The 27,675-nt window shown below is 64.9% G+C and overlaps 1 protein-coding gene across 27 annotated transcripts in view; it reads left to right on the forward strand.

Moving 5' to 3' along the window:
- Nucleotides 1-27,675, forward strand: part of NCOR2 (nuclear receptor corepressor 2) — a 212,196-nt gene that overhangs the window by 134,328 nt on the left and 50,193 nt on the right. For 24 of the 27 annotated variants that reach the window (XM_053206160.1, XM_053206157.1, XM_053206153.1 and 21 more), the window contains 4 exons: nucleotides 9,167-9,313; nucleotides 10,659-10,831; nucleotides 12,673-12,735; nucleotides 24,851-24,993. In XM_053206160.1, the coding sequence (XP_053062135.1) occupies nucleotides 9,167-9,313; nucleotides 10,659-10,831; nucleotides 12,673-12,735; nucleotides 24,851-24,993 (526 nt within the window). Of the gene's footprint in view, nucleotides 1-898; nucleotides 1,037-9,166; nucleotides 9,314-10,658; nucleotides 10,832-12,672; nucleotides 12,736-24,850; nucleotides 24,994-27,675 lie in introns of those variants that run through there. The other 3 variants (XM_053206175.1, XM_053206158.1, XM_027044349.2) reach the window with 3 other exon arrangements.

Consider the following 27,675-nt stretch of genomic DNA (forward strand, 5'->3'; position numbering starts at 1 on the left):
GCGCGGCACGGGCTCACCAGCAGCGTAGATTGACCATGAGGAGAGGGGCTGGGGGAGAGGCGATGGGACGCCGTGGGTGAGTTGAGTTGAAATGGCCTTTCCCGGGTGTTCTGAGGTGGGCTGACAGGGCCAGGTCTTGGTCCCCGGGCCATGGACAGCTGAGCGGGGGCAGCAGGCCCCTTCTGGGGAAGGGGACCTGGCCGGTCCATGCGACGGACAAATCCTGCGTCTTTTCCTATTTGCAAACGACATCTCACGGCGGCCGTGACCTTCTCAAATGCGTAACCGCAGCGCGTAGAGCGAGATGTCACTGCATCCACCCAGGTGACTCCCCGCCCTGTCACACCCTCATTACACGCCCTGAGCCAAGCTGTTTGTTCATCGTTTTGATGGTTGTGTTTTGAAAGCTTGGATGGTTACAAAAGTAGAACGTACAACTCTTTGATGGAAAGCGTCGCCCGTCAGTGCGTCGTCCTGAGAGAGGCGAGGCGCACGGGGGCCCCGGTGCTCGGCCCTGGAGGCAAGGGATGTGTGCTGGCCACGTGGAGCATATCAGGATCACGTTTGCATTTAACAGAGGGTGCCATCCACCTTCCAGAAGCTTCTCCATATTCTGACAGAGGGAGAGGCGGGCCCAGCGGCCCCTCACGCCCACCCCCACTGGTCCCCTCGCGCCTGAGCTTTGGCAGGTGAGAGCTGAGCCCCCAGGTGCTGGCCCCAGGCCCCTGGGACCTCGCCGTGAGTGGCGGGCGGGCTGTAGGCTGGGCCGAAGAAACAGCATCCTCTCTGCGAGCTGAGTCACCGGCCAAGGCGGGTGACGGTGCGGTGGTTTATGGTTCGTGATTCATGGACGGAGGGGCCACATTCTGCCAGCTAATTGCAGAACCAGAGTCCAGGAATGCTGTGGTCAGTAGTCGGCTCCAGCGTCGGGGAGCCGGGAGTGTGAGGCCCGGCCTGCCGCAGCCCTGACCCAGGGGCCCCTGTGGCCCTCCAGGTGATGGGGGGGCCCGTGCTACGGAGGGGCGTGTCCCCGAGGGTGAGTGCTCCCCTGGGCCGCTGAGGCCCAGCCTCCTGGCCTGTCCCCGGGGCGTCTGAGAGGGGATGTGCTGGGGGCCCCACCTCCTCTCCTGCTCCCCGGCCTGCACATCCTTGCCCTCGTGGCTCCTCTCTGTGGCTCAGTCCAGCTCCACCTCCGACCGGGTGCTCAGCCCAGGCTCCTGTGTTTTCTGGGTTGATCTCCGTCTCTTACCGCCTTTTCTGCCTCTGTGTCCTGTTTCCCTGATTCTTTTCCCTACGTGTGAGTCTCTGTGTGTCCGTTTCCCTCTGTGTTTGTCTCCCTCCCCCTCTGCCCCCACACCCATATCCCTCTGTCTCCCATCTCTCACCTTCCTCCCCCCGAGCCTCCTCTCCCAGCTCCTTGTCAGGGAGCACGTGACCTTGTTCGGGTTGCTGGGACACTCCTGAGGCTCCTTTGCCTGGGCAGCTCTCACAGAGGACAGTGTGACCCGGAAGGCTGTTCCCAGGCAGGCCCAGCCAAGTGTGGTCCACATGGGGAGGGGCAGCTGCTGTTCAGCCCGTGCTGGTTCCCAGGGCCTGGTTATGTCTCCCCCCCCCCCCCCCCCGCCTTGGGCTGATGAAATCGTTGACCGCCGTCCCCGCTCTAGTGAGGTCTGGCAGGGACATGTGGCAGGCCAGATATGGCCACATCGCCTCCAGGTTGGGCCGCGTTTCTCCCGGGCCACGGGGTAAGCGTGAGTGTGCCAGACTGCTGCCCGGAGCCCAGATGGGCCTCCGGCCTGGGGGGTCTGTCTGGCTTTCCTGGACGGCCCAGGCCCGCGGGAGGTATGCTTCCACCCTGCTGGGGGCCAGACCGTGTCCGGATCTAGGGCTCCAGGGAGCAGATGTCCCTGATTCCTGCCCGAGATGGGGGAGGCCATTGGGGAGGCCCCTCCAGGCCCACAGTCCCCGGACACATTCCAGGAGCCGCCGTTCTCAGGAGAGCCCGTACCCCAGGGAGCCAGCAAGCTGGCTCATTTCGGGAGAGCACAGGCATGGCCTTCTCACCGGCCGTCATGTGGTGGCAGGGGAGACCTGGCTCCCTGCCAGCCCCGTCCGAGGCAGACCACATCAAAGGCATAGAAGGACACGGAGGGCAGGAGCCCGTCCAGAAGATGTGAGCGCGGATCATTTGGACTCCAGGGGGTGAGAGGCTGGGGACCGACGCACCCCACATCCGGGCGTCTCAAGCTGGGCTGCCAAGAGCCAGAACATAGTTACCAGAAGAGCAGCATTTGTGCGGGTCGGTGCCTGCGTGGGCCACGGCAGGGGGGCCGTGGTGGGCCTGACCGCTCGAGGAGCGTCCTGGGTGGATGGTGGCCGTGTTGGAGACCTTGTCGTCGTGTCTTCACACAGTCACCGTTCTAGCTGATTCCACAGCGAACAAGACAGACCAGGTCCCCAGAGCTGACACGCCCATGTGGGAGGCGGATGGTGCACAGTGAATTAGCGTGATCGTGTGAGGTGGTGGGAAGGGCCGCAAAACGTGAGCCAGAGTCAGGAGGCAAGTGACACGGGGGAGGGCAGCTTTTAGGGAGCAGACCTCGAGGGCCTGGCTGAAGAAGTGTCATTTGGGCTCAGACCTGAGTGATGAGAAGGAACCGGCCAGGCAGAGTTGGAGGGAGACTCCCGGGCAGCAGGCACGGCGAGTGCAAAGGCCCTGAGGTGGGAATAAATGTGGCGTCTTCCAGGAGGCAAGGGGGAGCAACCCCGAGGGAAGTGGGTGAGGCGGGTAGGGGTGGGCAGGGGCTAGATCACGAGGCCTTCTGCTGTGTCAGACCGCTGATTTTATTCCCGGTGGCGGGACAGGCTCTGACCGGCGGCTTAAAACGGAGCTTTGGCCGCCAAAGCCTCCCCTGCAGGCAGAACAAGAAGAGATGTCACGGGTGCGTGTGTGAAACTCAGGCTTTGCTGGCACGTGTGTCTGCAGGGGATGCTGGTGTGTGTTTAGCAACCCGCCTTCTGGGGGGGCGAGGCCCCGATCTGCAGCACGTGTCGGTGGCTGTGGTTAAGACCCTCCTGCCGTGCCCCGATCTCAGCTACCAGCGTGACGTCACGGGAGGTGGGAGCAGGAGGGACACACACAGCGCCGTATCCCGCTCCACTTCCGCTGTGTGGCTGCGGTGGACGGCAATGTCCTCAAGAGCACAGATGACAGACAAACGTAGCTGAATGATTGGGAAGCGAGGCACTCGGAGTACTTGTTACCTTTGTTTTTGTTATGATTTCTTTAACCGTAAGGTCACGTATTTCAGCTTTTAATAACGGCTGTGTGTAACAGCAGCTCACCTGCAAAAACCCTGCAAGTTGAGGTCTGTTCTCGCGAGCTGGTCCGAGCCAGCTCCCGCACGCCTCTGTCCGTGTGGAGACGCCCCGCACGGACTAACCCCACCTGCGTTTCCCAGGAGGGACAAACGGACGGGCTGGATGAGGAGGGTAGGGGGCCGAGTGTCGGCGGGGAGGCGGGGGGTGGGGGGGTTGCTGCTGGGACCAGAAACCTGCATTGTGTCTCGCCTCCCGACGCCCGACCCCGACCGCAGCTGTCCCCCAGCCTCGGCCTCGGGGACCCCCTTCCCTGCTGCCCAGAGGTGGCAGGTGTCACGAGGGCAGAGCCCCTCTCTGGGTTCGCTCTCCGGAGGCGCCCGGTGACACGTCCGTAGAATGAGTGGATGAGACCGTGCTGCCTCTGGTGTCGCTGGGTGTGGGGTCTCGGGAAGCTGTCCCGGCACATTTTTGGGGACCTATCCTCCGAGGATCGAATGCGTCCGCGCCTACCTGGATTGTCGGCACTTCCCGCTAGGCAGGATCGGCGGGAACCGACTGCCGTGCCTCCCTCGATCGGCCACCGCGCTGCGCTCAGCACCAGGCGGAACACGGCCTTCCCTGCCCGCCCCTCCCCCACTGCCACCAGGGCGCCACCCGCCTGCCTGCGTGTGGGTGTCGAAGCCGGCCCGGCCCTGCCGCCAGGTGCCGTGTGTCACTTGGTGAGCACGGTGGGGGCGTTTTCACGGCGCCGTGCCTTTGCCCACGCAGGCCCCCTCCCTGCGGTGTCCCCTCTCGTCCTTGTCAACCTAAAGCCTTCAGGGACCCAGCTCACAGGCCTCCTCCCTCGTCCCCGTGGACCAGGAAGATCTGCCACCACGTCTGCGGCCTGCTGAGCCTTTTCAGGTTTTCTCAGCACTGAGCCGCCGGCCGCCCTGGCGGGCGTTCCCTGTCTGTCACCTGAGGCGCCAGCTCCGGAAGGCTGGGGCCCGCGGTTCTGGTGGTGTGGAGTCCCCCTGGTGGGGCGTGGGCTGTGGGGGCACAGTCTGGCTTGAAAGGGGGGAGCCTGAGCACACCCGCCCCTGGGATCCCGCTGGGAAATGCCGCGTGACCTTGGGCGAGCTCCTTGACTTCCTGCGTCCTCGTGTTCTCATCTCTAAAACAGAGGTGTTGGCAGCGTCGCCGGGGGGATTCGGTTAACTATACCAGGTTCGAGACTGGGAGAAGAAGGCTTGGTCCCACATTTGCCGTGCACGGTCAGGAATTGTCGGTGTTGTGTGCCGTTTTCTGTGCGGCCCTGGCCTGGGGCCTTGGCACAGCGCGGGCTCAGCTTGCCTGTCCTGCCCTCCGGAAGCAGGGGTCCCTCGGGCACTTGAACCGATGACCCCGGCTAACCGTAGATCCGGTCAGGGTTTCCGCAAAGCTGTGCTGTGGGGGGGGGGGGGGGGGGGGGGGCGGCGGCTGCTCCCGACCCAGCGCTGGGCACGAAGCCCGTCGTGAGCCTGACTGCGGACGCGTCTCAGGCGCAACGGTAGGCCCTCGTCAGGAGCTCCAGAGTCGCTCGAGATGGTGAAGTCTGGCTTCCAGGTCCACAGGCGTCACCGGCTGCCAGAGGCAAAGGTCCTGGGTGCGTTTTGTGAAACAAGGATCCTCGAGAGCCTCGCTCCTCGGCGTGACCCAGGAACCAGCAGCGTCAGCCTCCCCAGGAAGACGCCTCGAAGTGCACAGGCCCGGGCCCACCCCAGACCCACGGAATCTGCATTTTCTCACCACGCCCAGCTGATTTGGGTGCGGGTCTAGATTGAGCAGCACTGGTCTGGGAGCAGGGCTGGGCAAATTATGGCCCCCTCAGGCCAGATCTGGCCCACTGCCTATTTTGTAAATCAAGTTTTATTGGCACGTAACCGTGCCCACTTGTCTACGTCTTGGCTGCTCTCAAGTCCCAAACCGTGTTGGTATGAGCAGTTGTGACAGAAGCCAGTGGACCTGTGGCTGTACGGAAAGAGTGTGCTGCCTCCTTGTCTAAAACGCCAGTTCTCAAGCCTGGATGCCCATTGGGATGACCTGGGAATTTAAATACGCCGAGGCCTGGGTCTCACCCCAAGATTCTGATACCATTGGTGCAGGCGTGTCTTGGGGTTCGGGACTCCCCAGAGCGCCCTAGGGGGCGTGTGTGTGCGGCCATCAGACAGTGAGATCCTTGGGAAGCAGGGCCCTGGAAGGTGTTAATCCTCACTGTGTTAGCGGTCCTTATGGTGGCTGCCCTAGACCGTCAGAGGCTTCCAGATTTTGAGAGACTGAGCTGGCTGTGGTGAGGGGGGCGGTGCTGTGAGTTGGGGCCCCCGTCTTGCCGCATAGATCTGGAGTGAATGGAGCACCCCTAAATCAGCCGTTGACCTCGGTGCAACAGGAGGTCAGGCAGATGGTCGTTATTGTGCTGATGGGTCTCTCCCACTGGGAAACACGTTTGAGGCCAGGACCAGGGCTCCGCTCCCAAGGGAGACGGCAGTCGGGTCACGAGACGCCGGGAGCCCACGGGGGGCTGCATGCCGTGACTCCAGAGCAGCCTCGAAGGTGCTGAACTAGTGGGTGTAGCCACACGCCCCCTCGTCCCTCACCCCTGTCCTCGGGGCTTGATAAACCGTCCGGGTGTGGCTGGCGTTGGGACTGCAGACCTAGGTGGGAAGTGGTGGGAGTAATGGCCGGGCTGCAGTGTCTGTTGGGACTTCGAGCCTCCCCGCAAGGGGCACGGGCGCGGGAGCCTGCAGAGGGGTGGGCGGCACGCCAGGGGGGGTGGGGGCGGCTGGAGGGGGGCTGGGCACGGCCAGGGTTAAGTCGGGCCTCGGTTGGAATCCTGGCACTGCTGTTGACCAGGTTTGTCGCTCGGCCACCCTGTGCCTCAGTTTCCTCTTCTGTAAAGCGGGAGAGGCAAGGGGCCGGTAAAGGAGACGGTCGAGGTCCGTGGTGCAGTGCCCGGCACATGGCACTTTGGGCCATTCTGGGGATTCCTGCTGCGATGCGGATGATCGTTCAGGGGTGGGGGCGGCCCAGGCTCAGGTGGGGGCTCGAGGAGTCTTGATGGGGGACGGGCTGGGCCAGGCGGCAAGGGGCAGGGGTGCCCAAAGACCGCCCCACCCCCAACCGAGGCCCCCGATTCTGGTCGGAGGGTGGAGTAGGGGGAGACTCTGAGCAGGGCTTTGGGGACGGCGGGACTGTGCCTGCTGCCCCTGGACCATCCGCTTTCCTCCCTCGGAGCCCGTGAGGCTTTGCCTCTGCACCTAGTTTCCTGCTGTGCGGGAGGGGAATGGTGGTCGCCGCTCTTTCTGTCAGAGGTTGGTTCGGGGCATCAGGCGGGTTGGTGCCTACGAGGTGCTTGGTGTGGGGCCAGGGACAGAACCCTGGGTCACCCCTCGTGTCTGTTTTCATCTTGGCCGCCACCGGGACTCGGGAGGGCCGGGAGCTGGTGAGCAGGGGGTATAGAGCTCCGTGTTGGGCAGTAAGCCCTTGGGAAATGCTGGCATCTTCCCAGTGGGGCTTCTCCAGGGCTCTGAGGCAGGGGGTGGGGTGCGGGCAGGAAAGCGCTTAGCTCAGTGCGGGCACAGGTGCAGAACCCCCCTCCCCCCCCCCCCCCCCCCCCCCCCGCCGGGCCTCAGCCCTATGTTAATCAGGACGCAGGGGTGCAGGGCTGGGCCTCTATGGGTGGGGAGCCGCACCTCCTGGCCATGCTGGGCTGGACGGTGGCCTGCTTTGCAGCCCAGGGATGAGATCTCACGGGGCTTTGAGGCCCCACCAGCCCAGACCCAGGGGATGACGACAGGTGCTTCCTGGTGGGTGGCCCGGAGTTGAGCCCTTGTGGCCACTGGGAGGGACGGAAGAAAAGGTTTGGGGTGAGGCTGCTGCCCGGGCAGGAGTCTGGGTAGAGAAGCGGCCGCAGGCGGCGTTGGGAATGCCAAGCTACTTGCGTTTGGAAAGCCCCTGTCCTGCCCAGCCCCCGGCATCGGGTTCCCAGGTTGCAGAAGTCAGACAAGCCTACAGGACACCCCTCCCCAATCAGCCACGCCATCTCTGGCCCCGGAGCCTGCTCCCTGGTCCCCGCTCGCCCCCTCTGCCCTCCTCAGGCGAGTGCACAGAGGGCACCCGTCTCAGAACAAAGCGGAAAACCTCTCTGTTCCTGCCGCCACCTGCTGGGACGGCTCTGAAGGAGGCTTTGCCTTTCGGGTGTGAGAGGTGACCACGGCTCACAGGCTGTGGTAAGTGCGTGCTTTGGTGTCTCAGGGGTCTTGGTGGTGGTGAGGGACAGGCTGGTGAAGGGACCGAGGCCAGCCGCCGGGAACTGGCAGCGATGCGGTCGGGGCGGAGAGGCTGCTCTGAGCCCCCCTCGCCTCCTCTTGCAGAGCAGAGGGGGTTCTTGGAGCAGCTTGTTCCTGGGGTGACCCCTGGCATGGCTTTGGAGAGCCCGGGGTTCTGCGCTCTGGGCCCCCGTGGCACAGAACGCCCCCAGCTGTGGTCTGCCGCCTCGTAAACAACAACCGCGCAAGAGGGTCCGTCCGGGGAGGGGGTCGCAGGCCGAGGCAGCCTCGTGCGTTGGAGGGCCGTGTGTTCCTGACGCGGAGGAAAGATGCAGGGAGGGAGGGACGGAGGGAAACCCCGCCTGCCCCCGCCTTCTCCACCTGCTGGGGTTTCTCTCTCCTTGGGTGACTGTACCCCTGCCCCACACCAAAAGGCTTTTCGACGGGTTTGTTTTTGTCTCCCTTGGCTCACTGGGATGGAAAGGTGGTCCGGTCTGGCAGTTGCCCGCAGGGAGAGCTTTGGGGTGGCCTCAGCGTGTGCTTTATTCATTTTTTTTAATTTTTAAGTAGTTTTTGTAATGTTTCCTTAGTTTTGAGAGAGAGAGAGAGAGAGAGACCGAATGAGAGCAGGGGAGACACAGAATCCGAAGCAGCCTCCGGGCTCTGAGCCGGCCGCTCATAGCCTGACGTGGGGCTCGAACCCACAAACCGTGAGATCATGACCTGAGCTGAAGTCGGACGCTTAACCGACTGAGCCACCCGGGCGCCCCGAAGCAGCGGGTGCTTTGAAAGAAACCCAGCAGGGCAGGAGGAAGTCGGGCAGCCTCCCGGGAAGGAGCCGGCCGCCCTCACTTCCTCCCCCGTCCTGCTGAGGGCAGGCCCCGCGGCCCGGTGCGAGGGGGCAGCAGAGGAAACAGGCCTGGGAAGAGGTGAAAGAGCCTCGCCCTGGACGCGAGCAGAGCAAGCCTGCGGCAGGCAGTGGACCCTCGACACGGCAGCACGCACCTGCACGTGGGCCGGGCCCCGGGCTCCCCTCCCCGCCTGCCCATTTTACGGGTGTGGCGATGGGCTGCGAGGTGGCCCGAGCTTCGTCGGGCATGCGTCCCCAGGTTCTCCGGTGCTCGCCCCGCTCTGGCCTAATAAGCCTGACCGGCAGCCCTCCCCGTGCCGGTGGTGGCTTCGGCCCCCCCTTGAACAGCCGTGCCAGACCCCACTCGTGTCGGGGATCTCTTGTTCCGGCCTCCCGGCCCCCGGCCGGGGTGGGCCTGCGGAACAGCCCTGCTTTGCAAGGGAGGAGTCAGAGCACAGAGAGGTTAAGGTCCTCATCCAGGGTCACACAGCCCACGAGTGGAGGAGTCCTGGAGGCGTCCAGGCTTCCGATGTCTACGCCTGGCCCTGGGGCTCCTGCCTCCCTGGACCCCGTGGGCTGCGGTGCCCCTGGCTGTGGCGTCTCCGGCTGACTGCGTCCCGTTCCCGCTCTGCGGGCGCACTCAGCCCAGGTGCAAAGGCTCACCTGCCTTGCCGATTTCCTCCCTCCCCCGGCCTCCCCCGGGGCCCCCGCAGCAGCAGCAGCAGCAGCAGCAGCAGCAGCAGCAGCAAATGCCCCGGAGCAACCAGGAAGAGAAGGATGAGAAGGAGAAGGACAAGGAGGCTGAGAAGGAGGAGGAGAAGCCCGACGTGGAGAACGACAAGGAGGAGCTGACCAAGTAAGGCCGCCCCGTCGCCCCGCGTGGCCTGGCCCCCTCCCCTGGGTGGCGGGGAGGTGGCCTGGACTCAGCTCGAGACGGGGGTTGGGGGGGGCCCTCTCCGTAGAAGCACCTGAGGCGAGCCATTCGGCAGCTGCGGATTGCCTGCCGGGAAGGGAGGCATTTTCCGCTCCGTCTGAACCTGACAGCCCCCCTTCCGGAAGCCTGCTCTCCCCCCCCCCGCCCGCCCTTGCCTCCTCCAACCCTCTGGAGACCTCTGAGACTGATAGCTCATTTGAGCTCTACTCCTGAGCTAATAAATCCAGGCAATGACTTGGGAGCTCTTGGCCTCCTCATCTTCTCCCCCTCCTCCGCCGAGTCTCCTGAGACGCCAGGCGGGGGAAGGGGGATGATCAGAGGAGCTGGGGAGGACTAGGTATGCAGGCGGGCCCTGCCCTCACCTTTAGAATTATCGCCGTCAGCGTGAGTTCTTGCAGATCAAGGCACAGCCTCCCGTGCCTGCCAGGGGCGGGTGCCGAGCACAGCCAGCCGGAGACTCGCTCCAGAAAGGGGGGCGGGCACGGCTTTGTGCCAGGTACCTGGCATGGGCTCAGGCATGTGGCTTCGGGGAACATCTGGCTTCGTTGCCCTCTGTGTCCCAGACGTGCAGGGGGGGCCTTCAGGAAGATGAATGGGAGGTGGGGTGTAAATCTGAGCATCCCGCGGCGGCTTCGGAGAAAGCCCCAGCCCCGGGTCCCGAGGTCACCCGCACACGCCCCCGCACCTGGCCCGGCCTGCAGAAGCCCGGCAGGAGCCTTCCCTCTTGGGTATTCTGCGAGGCCCAGCGACCCGTCCCGGTACCGTGAGCAAGCCGAGCTGCTGCGGGCCTCGAGCCCCGCCGAGGGCACCTCTGCTTCGGGGGGGTCGAGCGGCCTCGTGGGTGGGACCTGGCCGCCCCCCACGCGGCTGAGCCAGCGGGCCTGCAGGCAGACGGCAGCGCGTCTGTGTGGCACATGAGCTGGTCTGGCAGGCGGACAGCGGCGCGTGCCCGCGGAGCCCCCCGGTTACTTGCTGGCCCACGCCCCTCCTCTGGGGAGTCGGGTCGTGACAGCCGCCAGCTCGCACCTCCGCCCGCGTGGATACAGGGGCGCCGCAGGGAGCCGGCGGCCCACGCCCCTCGTCCGGCGAGTGCGGAGGGCTTGCGGCCCGTTGCTCGCCGGCCCTCGGCCCGAGCCGTCCGGCGTCTGAGCCGCACAGGTCCCTGGCAGCCCGCGCCCATCGAGCTGACGGAAGCAGGTCCCCTGCAGCCGTCGTGTGGTTTCCCGGCTCAGGCGAGGCTACCCCTGTCTCCCTCTCTGGCCTTCAGGGAGAAGACGGACGACACCTCTGGGGAGGACAACGATGAGAAGGAGGCAGTGGCCTCTAAAGGCCGGAAGACTGCCAACAGCCAGGGGAGACGCAAAGGCCGCATCACCCGCTCCATGGCCAACGAGGCCAACAGTGAGGAGGCCGTCACCCCACAGCAGAGCGCCGAGCCGGGTGAGTTGCAGGCTAGGGAGGACGCTGGGCTCCGAGGCCCGGCCTTGGCTTCCGAACTCGCTGTGTGACCCGGGGCCAGCTCCTGACCCTCTCTGTGCTCCAGGGCCCTCGTCTGCACACGCGCTTGCCGTGTGGGGGCCGGGTGTGGGAAGAACCTACAACGGCTGGTGGGGCTGGGGAGGGCTCAGCGCCCCTCAGCCCCGATGACCCCGGGCCTGGAGGGTTCATGTAGAAGTCTAGACCGCCACTTTAGGTTCTGTTTTCTAGTTGGAAAATCTGGCCGCGCTTGGCCCCCACTTGCGCCAGGGAGCAGTTGTCGTAGCTGCAACCCCTTTTCAGAAGGGCCTGGGCGCAGACTGTCCCCGCCCCCAGCCCTGGTAGGCACCCGGGTTCCAACTTCCCTCCCCCCGTGGGCCTCAGTTTCTCCTGCTCGGCGGGTAGTTCTCCCATTCAGCCACAGGGGGGCAGCCAACGTGTGTCCTTTATCTCCGCAGTGGTGTTTGGCTGTTGGGGGGCCCGCCCCTCCCACCTCTGGGGCAGCCCCCACCCTGGGCCCTGAGTGCCCAGGTTCAGGCCCCAGGCACCAGGGTGCCTTCCTAGGCTGGAAGTTGAGTTGATGGAGGCGACATTTCATTTCTCACAGTTGCCCCCTACCTGACACCCAGGGTCTGTCCCTCCTTCCTGTGGGAGGTAATTCATACCCATTTCATAGATGGGCTGTGCGAAGCTTAGAGAAAGGATGTCACCTCCATATTCATGGAGTTAGCTGGAATTCAGACCAGCCCCGTTGGCCACAAATTTCATGTGACTCCTGTCACACTCCGGCCTTTGCGACTACGCCTTGGTGCCTGGAGGCCGGGGGCAGCAGGTTCCGCGGCCTAACTTCTGGGAAGCTCCTCTGGGCCCCCGGCCGATGCTGGGTGGGGCTAGATTGCTGGGCGGAAAACACCTCCCTGGGCCCTCCAGTGGCACTTACACCTTGAGCTCAGACTTCACAGCCTCCCTCTGAGGGTCCCTTGGGAAGAAAGGGAGTGCAGGCTGTTGTAGCAGGGAGCGGGGAAGCCGCCCAGGGAGGGGGGTGGGGGCCGTCTCCCCTCTCCTGCCTTGAGCTGCTCCTTCTCATTCCCCTCCTGCTGGAACTCCCCTCCACTGGTCGGCTGGCCTCTACCGAGCCTGGTAGTTCCAGGCTGGCCTGGTGCTGTTCCAGGCGCTGGGTCCATGAAGCTGGTCCCTCATGTCTGCCCCCTTCAGGAGATCTTAAGCAATTTGCAGGGAAAGACCCAGGCGTCTGTCTCGGGGAACTTGGAGGAGAGACCCGAAAACAGTGCCACTGCAGAGGCCTGGCCGACTCTGCCCGATGTCCAGGGTCGCAGTCCCTTGTAAAGCCTCACCCTTGCACGGGGGAAACCGGGGGGACTGTGTCACTCACCCCGCAGAGCAGCATGCTTGGCCAGGGGCCTTTTAAACCCCAGGAGGCAATTGGCCGTGTCCCAAACCAGCTTTGGTTGTCATGGTTGGAGTGGGGACTACGGACACCTGGTGGGTGTCAACCAGGGGTGTCACGGCAAAGACCCATCCGGCCCCCAACAAGTCCGAGCTCAGAGGAGGTCCCTGCCCACCCGAAGCTGGCGTTCTTGGTCCCTGTGCCCCTCGTGCGGTCGCCGTGCTCTCGGGGGAGGCGCCCCCTCCCCGACCTCGTGCGTGCAGATGCAGCTTTCACAGTAGAGGCCCTGGGCCATCTCAGTGTGAGTTCCGCCTGCCAAACGGGCTCCTTACGGCGCCCCAACCCCAGCGGGATTGCCCCCTGGGCCTCTGCCAACGCGCCCCGCCTTCCTTTCTAGCTTCGATGGAGATGAACGAGAGTTCTCGCTGGACGGAGGAGGAGATGGAGACCGCCAAGAAAGGTGAGTGCCTCCGCGGCTCTGACCGCTCTCGGTTTGCATCCGGGTCCTGAAGTTCACGTGCTGGGGAGTGGGCGACCCACCGGGCCTTGAACGGGGGCCTCTGGTGCCATCCGGAGGGGCAGCCTCCGCTTTGGGGCGTCCTCAGACTCGTGCCGTTTCCCGGGAGTCTCGGTTTTGCCCTCCAGAGGAGGGGTCCGTGTGGCTGCGTCGCCGGGCTCCGCGGCGGGTCCCTTGGCGGTGTCGAGGTGCGGCTCGGAAACCGTGCGGCTCATGCTGTGTACGAGGTCAGCAGGCGGCTTCTGTTGCCTCTGGGCTCAGCGCACTGTGGCCCCGTAGACAGAGTGGCGGCAGCACACGTGGGCCTCGCGGAGGGGAGGCACAGAGCTTTCCAGCAGCCACCACGGTGGGGTCACGGGGTCAGGCTGTAGCCCCCTGCCCTCCACTGGTGGCGTTCTCCCCCGGGAGGCGGGGCTACAGGGGGCTGGTGGCCACGTGCTGGGGTGCTGACCTTACGTCCTGCCTTAGAAGCCAGCTGTGTGTTCAGTGGAGCCGGAATAGCCGGGTCCTTCGCTTCCTGGCTCAGTGACCCAGCTCCGTGCCTCAGTTTCCCCACCTGTGACACAGGAGAGGCTTCCGGGTTAACCGTGGGGGACTAGAGATTGCAGGCATCGAGGGTCCTGAGGGTGGCCCCTGCACGGTTGGGCTGCATCCTGTGGATCCCCCTTGTCCCTGGCCCACTCCTCCCCTGCCCGAGCCCAGTACCGACAGGAAGGCTGAGGCCGGGTGGTGCCTGAGCCCCCTGTGCCTGCCTGTTCTCACTTGCTTAGATCTCAGCCCCGAGATCAGGGGTGGCTCCCCTGCCCATCCCGATTCACAGAGGACGGAGTAAGGAGCGAGGCCAGGGTGGCCAGGGTCTCGGAGCTGATGTGTGGAGGGGCTGGGAGCAGGCCCGGGCCTCCGGCCCTCATCCTCCTGGCCCTACCAAGGCCTTGCCACTGACGTGCAGCCTCTGGCGCCCGGAGCTCCAGGACGTGACCCACAGAGCAATGGATGGCCTTTCTAGCGAGGGCCCTGGGCACACAGGGGCGGGCGAGTCTGAGGACGGTGTGGCCTGCAGCCCGAGCCGGGACGGAGGCCGAGACGGGGCTGTCTGCCCTGCCCCCCACCCCCCACCCTGGGAAGGGGGCCTGAGTGCGCCACCCTGAAGTTTCAGAACCCTACCAGGAGCAGGCCCCTCCCCGCTGGCTCCTGTCTGGGCCCCCCCACCTTCCAGACTCCCGGCACTCGGGACAGGCGCTGCCCTGGGAGGTGAGAGCTTGTCAGCAGGTCAGAGCAGGGCGCACGGGGGCCGGGCGGCGTCTCTGGCTTCAGGGCACAGGGGTGCCGTTCGCCCCACGGGGGGCCGCACTGTTGCTTTTGTCTGTCCTCCGTGCGCTCTGTGGTCCCAGTGCGGACGGCACCACTGAGCGCAAGAGGCTTCACTTTCACGGAGACCGCGCGATTTATTTTTTATTCTCCTCCGCTTTTAATTCTGGCAAAATACGCAGAATGTAAAATTCGCTGTTTTGACTGTTCGAGAGCGTGCGATTGAGTGGCACAAAGGACATTCGCAGCCTTGTGCAGTCGTCCCCTCCGTCTCGTTCGGAGCGTTTTATCACCCCAGACGGAAACCCCGTGCCCACGGCTTGTCACACGCAGCCTCTGGCGTCCGCCGACCTTTCCGTCGCTGTGGATCTGCCTGGTCTGGGCTCTCGCACGAGGGGCGTCCTACAGGACGTGCTTCTGCGTCTGGCTCCTCCCATTCGGCGTCGTGTTCCCGAGGTCCGTCCGCTCCGTCGCGTGGGGGCCTCGCTCCTTTTTACGGCGGAGCTCTATCCCGCCGTGCGGACGGACCGCATCCTGTTGATGTGTTCGTTCGTCCGTCGGCCGCTGGTCACGTGGTTGTTCCTACCTTTTGGCTACTGCGAACAGAGCTGCTGGGAACGTTTGCAATTGTTCGTGAGTCTCTGCCTTTGGCAGTGACTGTGCCCAGGCAGCTCCCCCCCCCCCCCCCCGCCCCCGCCGGGAGTGAGGGGCTCCACGTGCACGCGCCTGGACCGCCAGCCCGCGCTCCCACGGCCCCTCACCCCCCGCAGCGTCTTCTGTTGTCACGGCAGCCCCGGCCCCGGCCCCCTCCCTGTTGCCTGGGAACCGGAGTCGGCCAAGTGGGCGGCTGTCCTCTCTCCCTCTGGAAAGGGCAGATCTGGGGACAGGGAGGTCAGCGGGGATGACTCACCAGCCGAGACGGGAGTGTGCCCCACTGTCTCAAGGTTGGGTCCTCACGGCGGCAGTGAGCTCATCCTGGGTCCTGCCCACGGAGACGGCGGCGCGAGAACCCCCCGGGGACCGCGCACGCCGAGGCCCTGCTCAGTGACATTTGTAATAATGCGATGAGCGCCGGCGTGCTCGTCTGCCGTGAATTACCGCAATCTGGACAATTACTGCTCAGGGTGGCTGCTAATGGCTGTGTGTTCCCGGCGGCGGTGGGAAGGGGCGGGGTAGGGAGGCAGGTGCCGGCAGCTCCAGCAGCTCTTCGAGAGGGGTGGGGGCGCGGGGGGGGGGGGGGCGGCAGGAGGCTAGGAACCTTGTGGAGCCCCCTCCCCGCCCCTGTCCGGACCTCAGAAACCCAGGAAGGGACCCAAGAAACAGCTGCGCCCCAAGCAGATGGCACACACTCATCCTCCTGCCCGTCCTTTCCATTGACCCTGTGCCTCACCCAGCGCAGGGCAGGGGTACCCGGAGATCAGCCAGCCCGGACCCTCCCCTGGGAGCCCCGGGAAGTAAGAAGCCAGCTGCCCCCGGGGCCTTGAGGGCACCGAGCCTGCCTAGAGCATCCCGGAAGACTGCCAGCGGCCTGGCCTTAAAGCCTGAGCTGCAGAGGGCACCCCCCCCGCCCCGTGCCTAGAGAGAAACCAGACCTTCTGGCTCTGTGACCTCAGGCAAGTCCATCAACCTCTCTGTGCCGTAGCTCCTTCATCGGTATGGTGGGAACTCAAGTGTCGCCCACTGTGTGAGTTTCCTGGAGCTCTGCCATGACAACATAGAAACGTGGGGACTTAAACACAACAGAAGTGCATCCTCTCGCAGCTCTGGAAGCCAGAGGTCAAAGTTGAGGGCCGCGCTCCCTTTCAGGGCTCTAGGGAGGAGTCGTGCCTCGCCTGCTCCAGCCTCCAGGGGCCGCCTGATCCCTGGCGCTCCTTGGCTTGTGAGCACATCTCTTCCGGCTCTGCCTCTGTCTTCACACGGCCGTGTTCCCTGTGTGTCTGTCCACATTCCCCTCTTCTTACAAGGACCCCCCCCCCCCCCATCCAGGATGACCTCATCTTAATTTGATCGTCTCTGTAGAGAGTCTTTTACCAGTAAGGTCACCTTTATAGGCAGCAGGTGGATATGAAATTCGGAGGGAACACTGTTCAGGCCAGTGCAGCCCCCAGTGTGGTGCTGCTGGGGCAAGAAACAAGCAGACAAAAAACAGAAGAGCTTAGGGTGGTGATGTCGTAGGCAGGCCGAGTTCCCTGTCAGCCGGCCCCTCAGCCGTGTGCCCTCGGCCTGGCCCATCTCTGTCTTGGCCTCGTTTCTCTTGTGCTGTGGCCACGTGGCTAGGACGCCATCCCCCAGGGGCATCACACCATACATGTGCGGGTCTTAGTATACAGCAGGCGCTCAGAGGTGGTAGGGCTGCAGTCTGATGCAGACACTTCGGAGCCTTTCCTGCGAGTTCAAGTCCCGGCTCTGCCCCCTCGGGATGTGGCCCTGAACAAGCGCCCGCTCCTCTCGGGGCCCTGGCTCCCTGTGTGCACATCTCAGAAGTGGGCTGGAGGCAAATGACCTGCCAAGCAGGTGCAGAATGGCGCTTGGAGGAGGTTCCACCGGGCCAGAGAGGGTGCCCCGAAATAGGGGCCCTGGGGCTGGCACCCAGAGCACGACGAGATTGAGCGGCACCGTTAAGTACTTCTCAGCATTCCTGGGTGCAGAGAGCCGCTAAAGGCTTTACGTGTATTAAAGTCACGTCATCCCGACCGGTTTTATGAAGCAGGTGCTGTTACTACTTCTTTCATTCACATTTGGACACTGAGGCTCACAGAGGTTCCGTGAGTGGCCTAAGGCCACACAGCTATTAATTGGCGGAGCTGGAAGTTGAACCCAGATACTCTAGTAACAGAGTAGGAACGGGGCTGGTGTGAGGTGTGAAGGAGTTAGTCCGTGGGGCTCGGCTGCTATTAATAAGATAGCGAGGGAGGGAAAGCATCCCGGCCGAAGGAACAGCATGCGCAAAGGCCCTGGGGCAGAGGCAGCGTGGTCGAGTAAGATGTTGACACGCAGAGTGACGGGGAGAGAGGGAAGAGGTGGAGAGGCCACTGAGATCCGGGCCTTAGCGGCCGTGGAGGAGAGTTTGGCCGTTTTTCTAAGAGCGTGGGGAGGGAGTGGGACAGCGGACACGGCAGCTGCAGGGGTCTAGGCGGGCAGGTGGGCACCTTCCCTTCTCGTGTGCGTGCAGTCGGGGCTGCCTGCCCCGGAGCTCACAGCCAGTAGGGACCCAGCGTGTGGAGGAAGCGGCCTCCCCGGGGATCGGGCGGCTCCGGGGAGCTGGCTGCCTGCCCCCAGGCTCAGCGCCATGCTGGGCAGGAGGGGCAGGCCAGGCGCTGGGCCGGGCCGGGCCGGGCCGGGAGGCTCTAGCTCCCCTGGGAAAGGTCAGCCTGGCCTGGCTCGGAGTCTCGACCCAGCTGTGCGGGAGGCCCGGGGCTCTGCTGGCAGTGGCACACGCCGGCCCCTCGGTGGTGGGCGGGGCGCCAGCCGCGGAGGGGGCGGGGAAGCCCCTGGTCACGCCTTTCCAGCCCAGCAGTGGGCGCTGGCCTGGCTCCCCGCTGCCAGCCCCTCCCTGGCCTCAAGTGGCCCGCCTGGCGACGGGAGAGAGGCCCGGTGAGCGAGCAGCCGGGGGCTCTGGGGTCCCGGGCGAGGCCCGCGGGCCGGATGGAGCTGAGGCGGGCCCCGGAACTCTCTCGGAAACTCCCGGGCCGCTCTGCCCGCAGGACTGGATCCTTGCCCCGCCCCCCACTTTCACGGAGAGCGAAGGAGAAACCACTAATGGCTTTGCACCTCCAAAGTGCCTGTTGTGCACACTGGCTGGTTTAATTAGTTTTTACGGATGAAGAGTCTGAGGTTCGGGGAGGGGACGCGTGAGCCCCCCCGCCGCGGAGCTCGGGAAAGCAGGCCCTCCCCCCCTCCCCCCCACGCGTGTCCATCGCCGAAGCGCCCCGCGGCGGGGAGCACGGACGAGGGGCGGCGTGCGTGTTCCGCCTGGACCGCCGCGCGCGTGGCCCGCGAGCCCCGTGACACGCAGGGTGACACGCAGGGTGGCGCGGCGGCTGGCGCACAGGGGCCGCTTCTGGGGACGGGGCGAGCGAGGGCCCGGCGGGGACGGGGCCGCCCCTCCGAGTGGGTGCCTGAGGAGGGTCGACGCGTAGGGGTGGCGGTGCCGAGGGCCGTTGGAGGGGACGGGCGGCGCGGCACCCCAGGGCCCACGCCGGCGAGCAGCACGCCCTTGGGCCGCTGCGGAGGTGCCGCGTCTCGGGCCGGTTGCCTCCCGACTCGGAGGCTTCTGGCGCGTGGCGGTTCGGAAGGAGGAGAAAGCCGGTTTCTGCGTGACCTCGTGGTGGGGGGCGGGCTCAGGGAGCAGAGGCTCCGGACGCCTCTGTTGGTCCTCGTCGGCCCCCTTGAAGACGCGGTGAGGCCCCTGCCAGCCCCCCTCCCTTCACCCCCGGGAGGGAGAGGCACACAGCCGCGTCCAAGCCGGGGACCCCTCGCAGAGAGAGACGCGCGGCAGCGGGCACAGTCGCGATGAGGCCTGTTTGCGCGTGAATTGTTCCACCGGGCGGGTTCTGCACGGGTGTGAACGTCCACGTGTGCACGCCCGCACAGGCACACAGACGCGACTTTTGCTTTGCACATGGGAAAACTGAGGTCCGGAGGGCTGAGTGATGAGCCCCGGGGGTGAGCTCTCCGCCCTGCTCTGTGGGAAGACTGGGCGCTGAGCGCCTAACGTGGCATTTTCCCAGAGTGGCAGGCAAGGCGACGTGGGGTCCCACCCAGGTGATTTCTTTTCATCCGAAGTGTCTGTTGGATCGTGTGCGAGGGGAAGAGGTTGCTATTTGACATTCTGCCGATGACTCTCACGGATGTGATGAAACGGGCTAACGTAGGCCTCAGGGCTTATTCTTAAAAGCATAGGCGGAAAGGAAAAGGTAGGTAAGTCAAAGTTCAGGTATGAAGTTGTCTAGCCAGGCTCCTCATGGGATTTCGGGGCTGGCCAGAGTTCTGGAAGCTCTGACATGCAGTCGGTGCCCGACAGGGTTGCCAGCTGAGTGGCTGAGTCCACATCCAACCCACCCGGGGCTTGGGGTTTCTGAAAGAAGGAAGTGCTATGAGTCAGGACGAAGCCTGCTGGGAGTTTTTTCCTCTCCTTCGACAGTGTTTTGGGCAGAAAATTTTGTTTCACGAACCGGAGTTTCTTTTGGAAACGGCAGCTGGCAGGAGGGGTGTGGATGTGTCCCTCTTGCGGGCACCCTGTGCTCTCCATGGAGGGAACAGAAAGCCTCAGGGTAGGAAGGGGCTGGCTGGGGTTGGGGAGCCTGTGCCTTTCCTGGAAGGGGGGGCTAGCTTCCAGATGGAACAGCTGTGACATCCCTGGGACCAGGAGGACTTCCAGAACCCTCCCTGCCTTGGGTATCGGAGCTCCCGGTGGTGGTGAGCTGGGGATTCACAGACCCTCAGGGGAGAGCGCTGCCTGTGGTGGGGACCTCCAGAGGGAGCCGGGGCAGGGACATGACAGGGACGGGGCCTTTCTGGGGGCTGAGTCCCTGCTCCCGTGAGAACCGTTCATCACAGGCCCCTGCAAGGTGCATGGGAAGCTTCCCCTGAGCTTGGCCAAGAGCAGACAGCGGCCCGGCCGAGCCCCCCACCGCCAGCCCCCCCCCCCCCCCCCCCCCCAGCCATGATGCTGAGCCGCCTCTCCTGCAGTGAGCCCTGCGGCCACCCACTGTTCTTCGTCTCTTTCGGAGCTCCAAGTGTGTGACTCAGACCTCCTGGCTTGACTTCCTGTCTTGGTCAATTTCACTTCCTAGTTCCTGCCTCCTGACTTTTCAGAACAAAACTCTTTCCTTAGAAATTAGAAGTGGGGTCGGGGAATCCAGACCGCAGGGGACATCGGTACTATGTAGCCTTGGGGCGCAGGCCTGTGGGCACGGCCCTGGGCGTAGGAGGTGGGCACTGCCTCGGGCTTCGTCTAGCGAGGGTCCAGGGCACGCTGCTGGGATAAACGTTCGGTCCCCTCCTCTCAGGAGCTCCTTCCCGGGAGCCCGTGAGAGGTGGCCGAGGTGGTGTGGGACATCTGGTGGGCCCCCACACCCAGACGCTCCAGGTATCTGGAGCTGTGTTCGTTTGCCAAGTGCCTCCCACATGCCCGACAGTTGCAGGTGCAGAGACAGGACAGTCAATGAGCAGTGGAGCCAAGTAGCTAATTTCGGGAGAGAGGTGCCCCGGAGGGAACAAAGTCTCGTGATGACAGGGCGGCTCGGACAGTGGCTTAGACAGACCGGTCAAGGAAGGCTTCTCTGAGGAGGTATCATTGGAGCAGAGGAAGACGAGGCAGGGCTGTGAAAAAGCCGTGCAGGTCGAGGAAATAGCTAGTGCAAATGCCCTGGGTCCCACTCGAGGGCTGGACATAACAGGTGCCGGTGGCTGGAGTGAGTAAGGGGACAGGTAGGAATCAGGCCAGCCGGTGGGCGAGGCTGGCTCTGCGGGGCCTTGCGCCACACCGAGGACTTTGGGTTTTATTCTGAGAGGCCTGGGTCGCCATCAGGAGACTTTTAAGTAGAGGAGGGACACGACTGGATTGGCATTCTTAAAAGGCTCACTCGGACCTCCCTGCAGGGTGTGGAGCGAGGGGCTTTGGCAGAACGTCCTAGATCCCGGACATGATTGAGATCCCAGCATGAGGGCTGGGCGCACACGGGCTTCAGGGCTGCCTGTTGTTTCTTGGGTTTCCGTGGGCAGGACGTAGAGGCTGAGGGCTGAAGGGACAGGCAGGTCATTGACCCTCGAGTTGGAGAAATCGGTCACGACCTGGATCTGGCTCCAAAGTTCAACCCCGTTAACTTTCAACCTCCCAGGAGCCGCCCACGACACCTCAAGCCATGACACCTCCAGCAGGTGTTTGTATGGGGGGGGGGGAGGGGGGGCGGACTGCTCTGGTTGTCAGGGGCGTCCGGGAGAGGGAAGGGAGAGGCAGCCGTGGTCCTGAGGCCCTTGGGCGGCCGAGTGCCGTTCCGGGACCCCGGCCCTTCCCCTGATCCTCAGTGGTCGGAGGTCTCATCTCATCTCCTCCGATCCTGAGCTTCCTCCCAGAATCCTGAGCCAGGCCCGCCCACCCACAGACCGGCGGGTGCTGGGAGGCGCGCGCAACCCCCTTCCTGCCGTCCCGGGGCCTCCAGGGGGTCCCACGGAGGGTCCGGCCGGCCGTGGCAGCATCGGGCTGGGCGGGGGGGGGGGGGGGGGGGGGGGGGACAGAGACTGCAGGTGGCGCTGGCGCAGGGGGATGACAGCGGAAGGGGCTGTTTGCTCCCCGTCTGCTGGGGTGGAGAAGCTCTGTTTTCCTGAACCCTCATCTGTTCTTACCGCTGCTGACGCCGCCACCGCCACGGATGGGGAGAGAGGGAGGGGGGAAGCGGGTGCCAAGTTGGCCCGCCCCTTCTGAACCTGGGCTTCTGCCACGCTCCCCCGCCCGCCCGCTCCCGCGAGCCTCCGTCTGGAGGTCACATTCAGCCCTGACGACGCGTCTCGCTGGGTCAGGCAGCAGGAAGATCGCGCCCGGGCGCGCAGTGAGGCTGCCCCGTCAGGCCCGGCTCTTCGGATTCCGCCCAGCGGGGGCGTCTGGGGACCGGGGCCCCCTGGCCCGCACCCCTCGCCGAGCGTCCGTCCGGGGCGCACTTGTGCCCGGAGGAGCCTCGGGCACCGTGCGCCCTGGTGACGCCTGGCACGGGGCGCCAGCACACAACTGACCGCTTCCCACCGCCCGCCCCCGTGGGGAAGGGCGCCTCGCGCACCCTCAGCCGCCCGCCGGGAGGGGCAGGCGGTGTCAGGACCGCCGGTAGGAGCCCCGGGCCACCAGGGGCGGGCGGTGTGGAGCAGCTCTCCCCGCCCCCCTCCCAGCCTCCGCCCTCCCTCCCCCGCCCGCCACCGCCGCCGCCGTTGGACAGAAGGATGTGAGGCAGAGCTGAGCCGGAGCAGACGCCAGCCACAAGCCTGCTCCAGCCACAAGCCTCGCGGAGCCGGCACCGCGGCCGCCCGGCCTCCCGCCTCCCGCCTCCCGCCTCCCGCCTCCCGGCCCGGCCTGCTGCTCCCAGCTCCTCCCTGGAGCATCCTCCAAGCCGGATGTTTCCGGAAAACTTGGCCGAGGGGGAGACGCAGATGAGAGGATGTGAGTGAGGCCCCAGGAGGGGCTGGGGGCGGCTTTGGGTGCTGGTGGCAGGGACTTGGCTGTGGCCACCAGGCCGGGGACTCGGGAGTTTTGCACCCGCGGGGCCCCGTCCCCACCCTTTCTCTTGGGGCCCCTTCCCCCCTGCCTTTCTGGTTGTCAGGCTGAGGCTCTCGGGGAGGGAGGGCAGGACCCCGGAATGCTTGGGGCAGGCCCGGGGTGGTGGCGGGGGGGTCTTGGTTGGCACATGCTCAGAGGCGCTGTCTCTGGGTGGACGGGCGTTGTGGGGGGCTATCAGCTGGGTCTGGTTTCGGTGGTCTCTAAGGCACGGTGAGGTCTAAAGTGCTTGTCCCCATGCCCGGCACCCTCAACCTGGGGAACAGGAACCAGAAGGGGGCCCCCTGGCCAGCGCTATGAGGACACTTACCCCAGCCTTTCACACAGCAGCCAGGAAACCGAGGCCCGGAGAACAGAGGGGGTGGCTGATGTCGCACAGCACTTTCGAGGCAGGGCTTCTGGACGGCTGGTCCAGTGCTCCTTCGTGAGCCACCGCCGCCTTCGGGGAGGGCCGGGTGACCCTGCCACCCTCGTCAGCGTCTACTGTTGCTGCTGCCACAAGTGGACCTGATTAGGACCCTGAACCCCCGCCAGCCTCCAAGCCACCTTTTTGCTTGTGTGCTGTTTGGAAATGTCCACCTCGCTAGGGTCCGGCTGCCCCCTGGGCCCTCGCTGTCCACCCCCCCCCCCACCCCCGCCCCATCCCACCCCAGCAGTCCCAGATGGGAGACCCGCCCTCTCCCGCCCGGGGTTCCGGCCCGACATGTCTGCCTGGGCTCTCTTGGCCCCGGCTGGGGAAATATAAATAAACTCGCGTCCCGTCGTCCTCCGCCAGGTTCTGTGGAAGTGGCAGCTGCTGCTGGCGCAGGCAGAGGGAAAGGTCAGGGGGCTGGGTTACACTTGATCCCATGCCCCAGCCCCCCCCTCCGCGCCTGTCCTTGAGGAACCCTGAGGAACCGCCGTGGGGCCACGTGGCCCATAGCCTCCACGGCGAAGCAGGTGGCCTGTTGGTCGGGCACCACCTCCAGCCTGCTGGGTCCCCGCTCCCGCGCGGCCCCTTGGTCTGTCCCCGGAAGCTCGTGAGTGGCCATGACCCCTCGAGCCTCGTGGCCTCGGCAGCGGGGTTGACATGGAACCGTGTCTTTGAAGGGCTTTGCAAACTCCGGGTCACTCGGCCACGTGACGTGGTGGTTTGTTGATGTTGTTTTTGTTGCAGTTTTATTTTCGTTAGAGCCTTGCACGTAGCAAGCGGTCGGCACCTGTTGGGGTGGGTGGGTGGGTGAATGGATGGATGGATGGATGGATGGACGGACGGATGGACGGATGGCTGGACGGACAGACGGACGAACGAATGACGGAAAATGCCAGCACACAGCCTGTTGGCCCCTCGTGCTCCTGCACCCCTGCAAAATTCCAATCTTTGCTTCCCTGCTTGCAGCTTGATTTGATTCAGGGAAAATGGCCTCAAACTTCGTTATGGGAGCTCTTTGGCCGTTAAAAGCCTAGCTCCGGGGCTCAGAGGCTGCTGTGCTCCCAGCAGCGTGAGTCAGGCTTCTTGCCTGCTGCCCTTGTGGGGGCCCAGTCCTGCCCCGCAGCCCTCGGGGGTCCGCAGCCTGCCTCCTGCCCTCCCTGCCCAGGCTGACCTGGCCGCATGGGGCGTGCCCGTGTGTGCCAGGAGCTCTGTGGGCAGATGGACTGAGACCTGGGGCCAGGCTTCCCGGGTGCGGCTCCCACGTGCAGGGAGGGGGCCGCATTTTTTGCCGAGTCTGGTACTGACGGCTTTGAAACTAGAGGCGGGTGTGGGGTTGGTGGGGCGGGGGGGGGGGGGCAGGTACAGCTCTGGCCTGGGTTTGTGCGACTGGAGAGAACTTTCTTGACCCAGGTGGCTCTGGGGCGGAGTCTGCCAGTTCCTGGGGACTTCTCCCCGTATCAGGAGTGTGTGCAGCTGTGAGAAGCTCACGGAGATGGGGCTCATGTTTGGGGAGCAAGTCTGCTCCTAGCCCCTGAACCAGCCTTGCGGGCCCCAAGTCCATGCTGGGCCTCGGGCCCCGGATGTGCCCAGTTAACCCGGGTCAAGAGGCTCCTGGCTCCAGCTCACACCCCCCCGGACCCCACCCTCCCTCCCCTGCTCACGCGTTCCTTCCTTTTCCCTGGCCCTGGCCCGGTGCAGCCGGAAAACAGCCCTGTCTCCCGAGGCCTGAGGCCTCATCTGCAGCTGTGAGGGAGTGTCAGCGCTGGGTCACAACGGCCAGGGGAGGCAAGAGAGGTGGGAACCTGGGCGGGGTCTGCGCCCCGGCCCCCAGGACCCTTGACGGTGGCCTTGGCGTGGGTGCACCCGGGGCGGGCACCTACCTGCACCTCCCGGGGCCGGGCCCCCACCCCCGCCTCTCTGGAGCCCCCCCACCCTGCCCCCACCGTGTCCCCTGCCTGAGTCTCAGACCCAAGCAGGGAGCCTCAGGCCTGGTAATCAGAGCACTTTCTGCCTGGGGCTCCAGGCCGTGGGCACGGGTGCCCTGCCCCCCTCACCTGCCGCCCTCCGCCACACAGGTCTTCTGGAACACGGCCGGAACTGGTCGGCCATCGCACGGATGGTGGGCTCCAAGACTGTGTCTCAGTGTAAGAACTTCTACTTCAACTACAAGAAGAGGCAGAACCTGGACGAGATCCTGCAGCAGCACAAGCTGAAGATGGTGAGCGGCCCCCCCCCCCCCCCCGCCCCCCGGTCCCCCGCTGCCCGCCTCCAGGGCCGCCTCGCCTAGGACACGGCCCCTGCGCCTCATGCTTAGTGGCACCCGTGGGACGGCTGCAGGGACGGTCCGTGCCATAAATCCCCGTCTGGGCTCTGGGATGGCCCCACGTGCCCGGCGCGCCCTCGCGGTGCCCCACCTGCGGTGCCCCACCTCCGCCGCCCTGCGCTCCCGGGTCCGACACCTGGGGGGTGTGGGTCCAGCCACTGACTCACCAGGGACTGCGACTGTCAGTGCATTGGAATGGCGGCCCAGAGGCAGAAGGACCCCAGCCAGCGTCTCCCCCACCCCCGTTTGACCTCACGGCCTTCAGGCTGCCCCCGGGGAGGGAAGGACAGGTGGGGGGTGGGCAGCAGGCCCAGCCCTGCCCTCCTCTAGGCGTCTGCTGCCCTCAGGCCTCGAGGGGAGGCCAGGAGCACAGAAGGGGCGGGCTCACCTCGCTGAGCGCGTAAGTGGTCTCTACAGAGAGGCTTGTTTCCTCCACAGCTGTTACTGTGAACTGAGGGCCAGGTGGGGGCAGGCTCTTCCCTCCTTCTGTCTCTCTCTTTCTTTCCCTCCCTCCCTCTCTCTCTCTCTCTCTCTCTCTCTCTCTCTCTCTCTCTCTTTCCTTCCTTCCTTCCTTCCTTCCTTTTTCTTTCTTTCTTTCTTTCTTTCTTTCTTTCTTTCTTTCTTTCTTTCTTTCTTTCTTTCTTTCTCTCTTTCTCTCTTTCTCTCTTTCTTTCTTTTCTTTCTTCTCTCTCAACTGTCCTGTCTTTTCTTCTTTTCCTTTCTTTCCCTGACATGCCACACACCATCACCATTTCCGATCTGGGAAAACCGAGGCTCAGCCGACTTGGGGTTTGAACCCACAACTGCATGATCTGGGGACCCATGCTCGTGATTACCAGGCTGCGTATTTCCTTGTAGATACGAAGGTGTTAAGAAGGGGGGCACGCAGCTGTCCTCCCCAGGGAGCTCTTGCCGGCCCTCCCACCCGCGGGTCAGGTGCCTCTTGCTGGGTATAAAGTGTGGCAGCCTGTCCCGGGAGGCAGCACTCAACTGCTCCCCTTGCAGCCCACTGGGGTTCAGAAGGCGAACCGACTGCCGAGATCGCAGAGCGTGGCGGGCAGGTCGGGGACGGAATCACCCCATTTGAGCCGTGCGTGAGCGCTGTGTGGAATTTAAGGCCCCCCCCACCGGCCCCTCGAACGGGATTTTACTGCACTGAGTGTGTGAGCAGCTGCTGGCAGTTGGAGGCAGAGGAGACTCTGTTCGTGCCCCTGCGGGCAGGGCTGAGGCCGACCTTCGGTCTTCGGTTGGGCTCTCGTCCGTCCCCCGTTCCTGGTCACCTGTGGTGAGGCCAGGCCACCCTCACCTTCCCCACCTCCTGTTCAGACGGTCCCTGATGCTCCCTGAGCCACTGGCAGTGCCCTCGTCCTGGAGCAGCTCTGCTTTTCCCGGAGTTTCCAGGACTCTGGTGTTCGCAGGGAGGGAGACTCCGGGAGGGTTGAGGCCACACAGCACCTGTCTCTGACGCCTGCTGAAATCCTCAGGGCCCGGAGGGCGGCTGAGCCGGAACAGCCTGGAGGGGCTCATGCCGGGGGGGGGGGGGTTGGCGGTGGGCAGCCTCTGTGCCCACTGGCTAGAGATGGACGGGCGAGGGGGGAGGGTGGTTCCCAGCATCTCCCAAGCACAGAAAGATGTCTTTCTGCTCCCTCCCCTCCCCCTCGGCCAGCCCCTGCTTCTCCCAGCAGCACGGACACAGAACCAGCCACAGCTCAGGCTGTCGGGTCACAGGCCTCCCCCTTCCCAGAGGTCCTCGGGGCACGGTCGCCCCACACCCCGGGGACCCCAGGACTTGAGAGCATAGGTTGGAGGACCAGAGACCCCAGCAAGGTGGATGGTGCGGTGTGTAGGGTCAAGTCCCAGCTTGACGACTTGGTACCCGTGTGACCTTAGGTGGCAGCCTCATCCCACCGAACCTCAGTTTCCTCATCCGTAAAGTGGGGCAATAACGGCCGTTACCCAGAGAACTCAGGTGAAGACTGACTGGATGACCTCCTGTGCAGAACTGGGTGCCTGCTCTGTGAGGGTGACCGCCCTGTCTCCCGCTAGTGGCATTAATACCCCCTTTTCTTTTAAAGTCGCCGACCCTCTGTCCTTCCCGGGGGCGTTTGGGGGTGCTCTCTCTCAAATGGTGTGTGCAGAACAGCCATTGCAGGGGCTCTGGCCCCAGAGAGCTGCATTCTCATCCACATCTCGCCGCTTAGCAGCCGTGTGACCTCGGGCGAGCAGCTTGTCCTCTCGGCGCTCGGTTTTCCCAGCTCTGCAATGGGTGCCATACGCGCGCCCACCCCGAAGGGCCGTTGTGGCAGAGTCGTCTGTGAACGGACCTGAGGGCTCAGAGCGGGGCCTGGCACGGGGCCGGCGCCCTGCAGGTGAGAGCTGCAGCCGGGGTGGCCCTCGTGGCCACCAGGTGCCCGGTGGCTGGGCTCTTGTGTCTCCCTGGGCGTCAGCTGGATGTGAGGTGCGGCTGCCCCCGGGCCGACCCACGGGTTGGCCGCTCGACCTGACAAGGCCAGCTGGCGGCCCGGCGCAGCGCAGGGCTCCGGGCGGGAGGGCCCACGCCCCAGCCCCGCGGCAGCC

Source organism: Acinonyx jubatus, chromosome D3 (genome assembly GCF_027475565.1).
Source record: "Acinonyx jubatus isolate Ajub_Pintada_27869175 chromosome D3, VMU_Ajub_asm_v1.0, whole genome shotgun sequence".
Lineage (NCBI taxonomy): Eukaryota > Metazoa > Chordata > Mammalia > Carnivora > Felidae > Acinonyx > Acinonyx jubatus.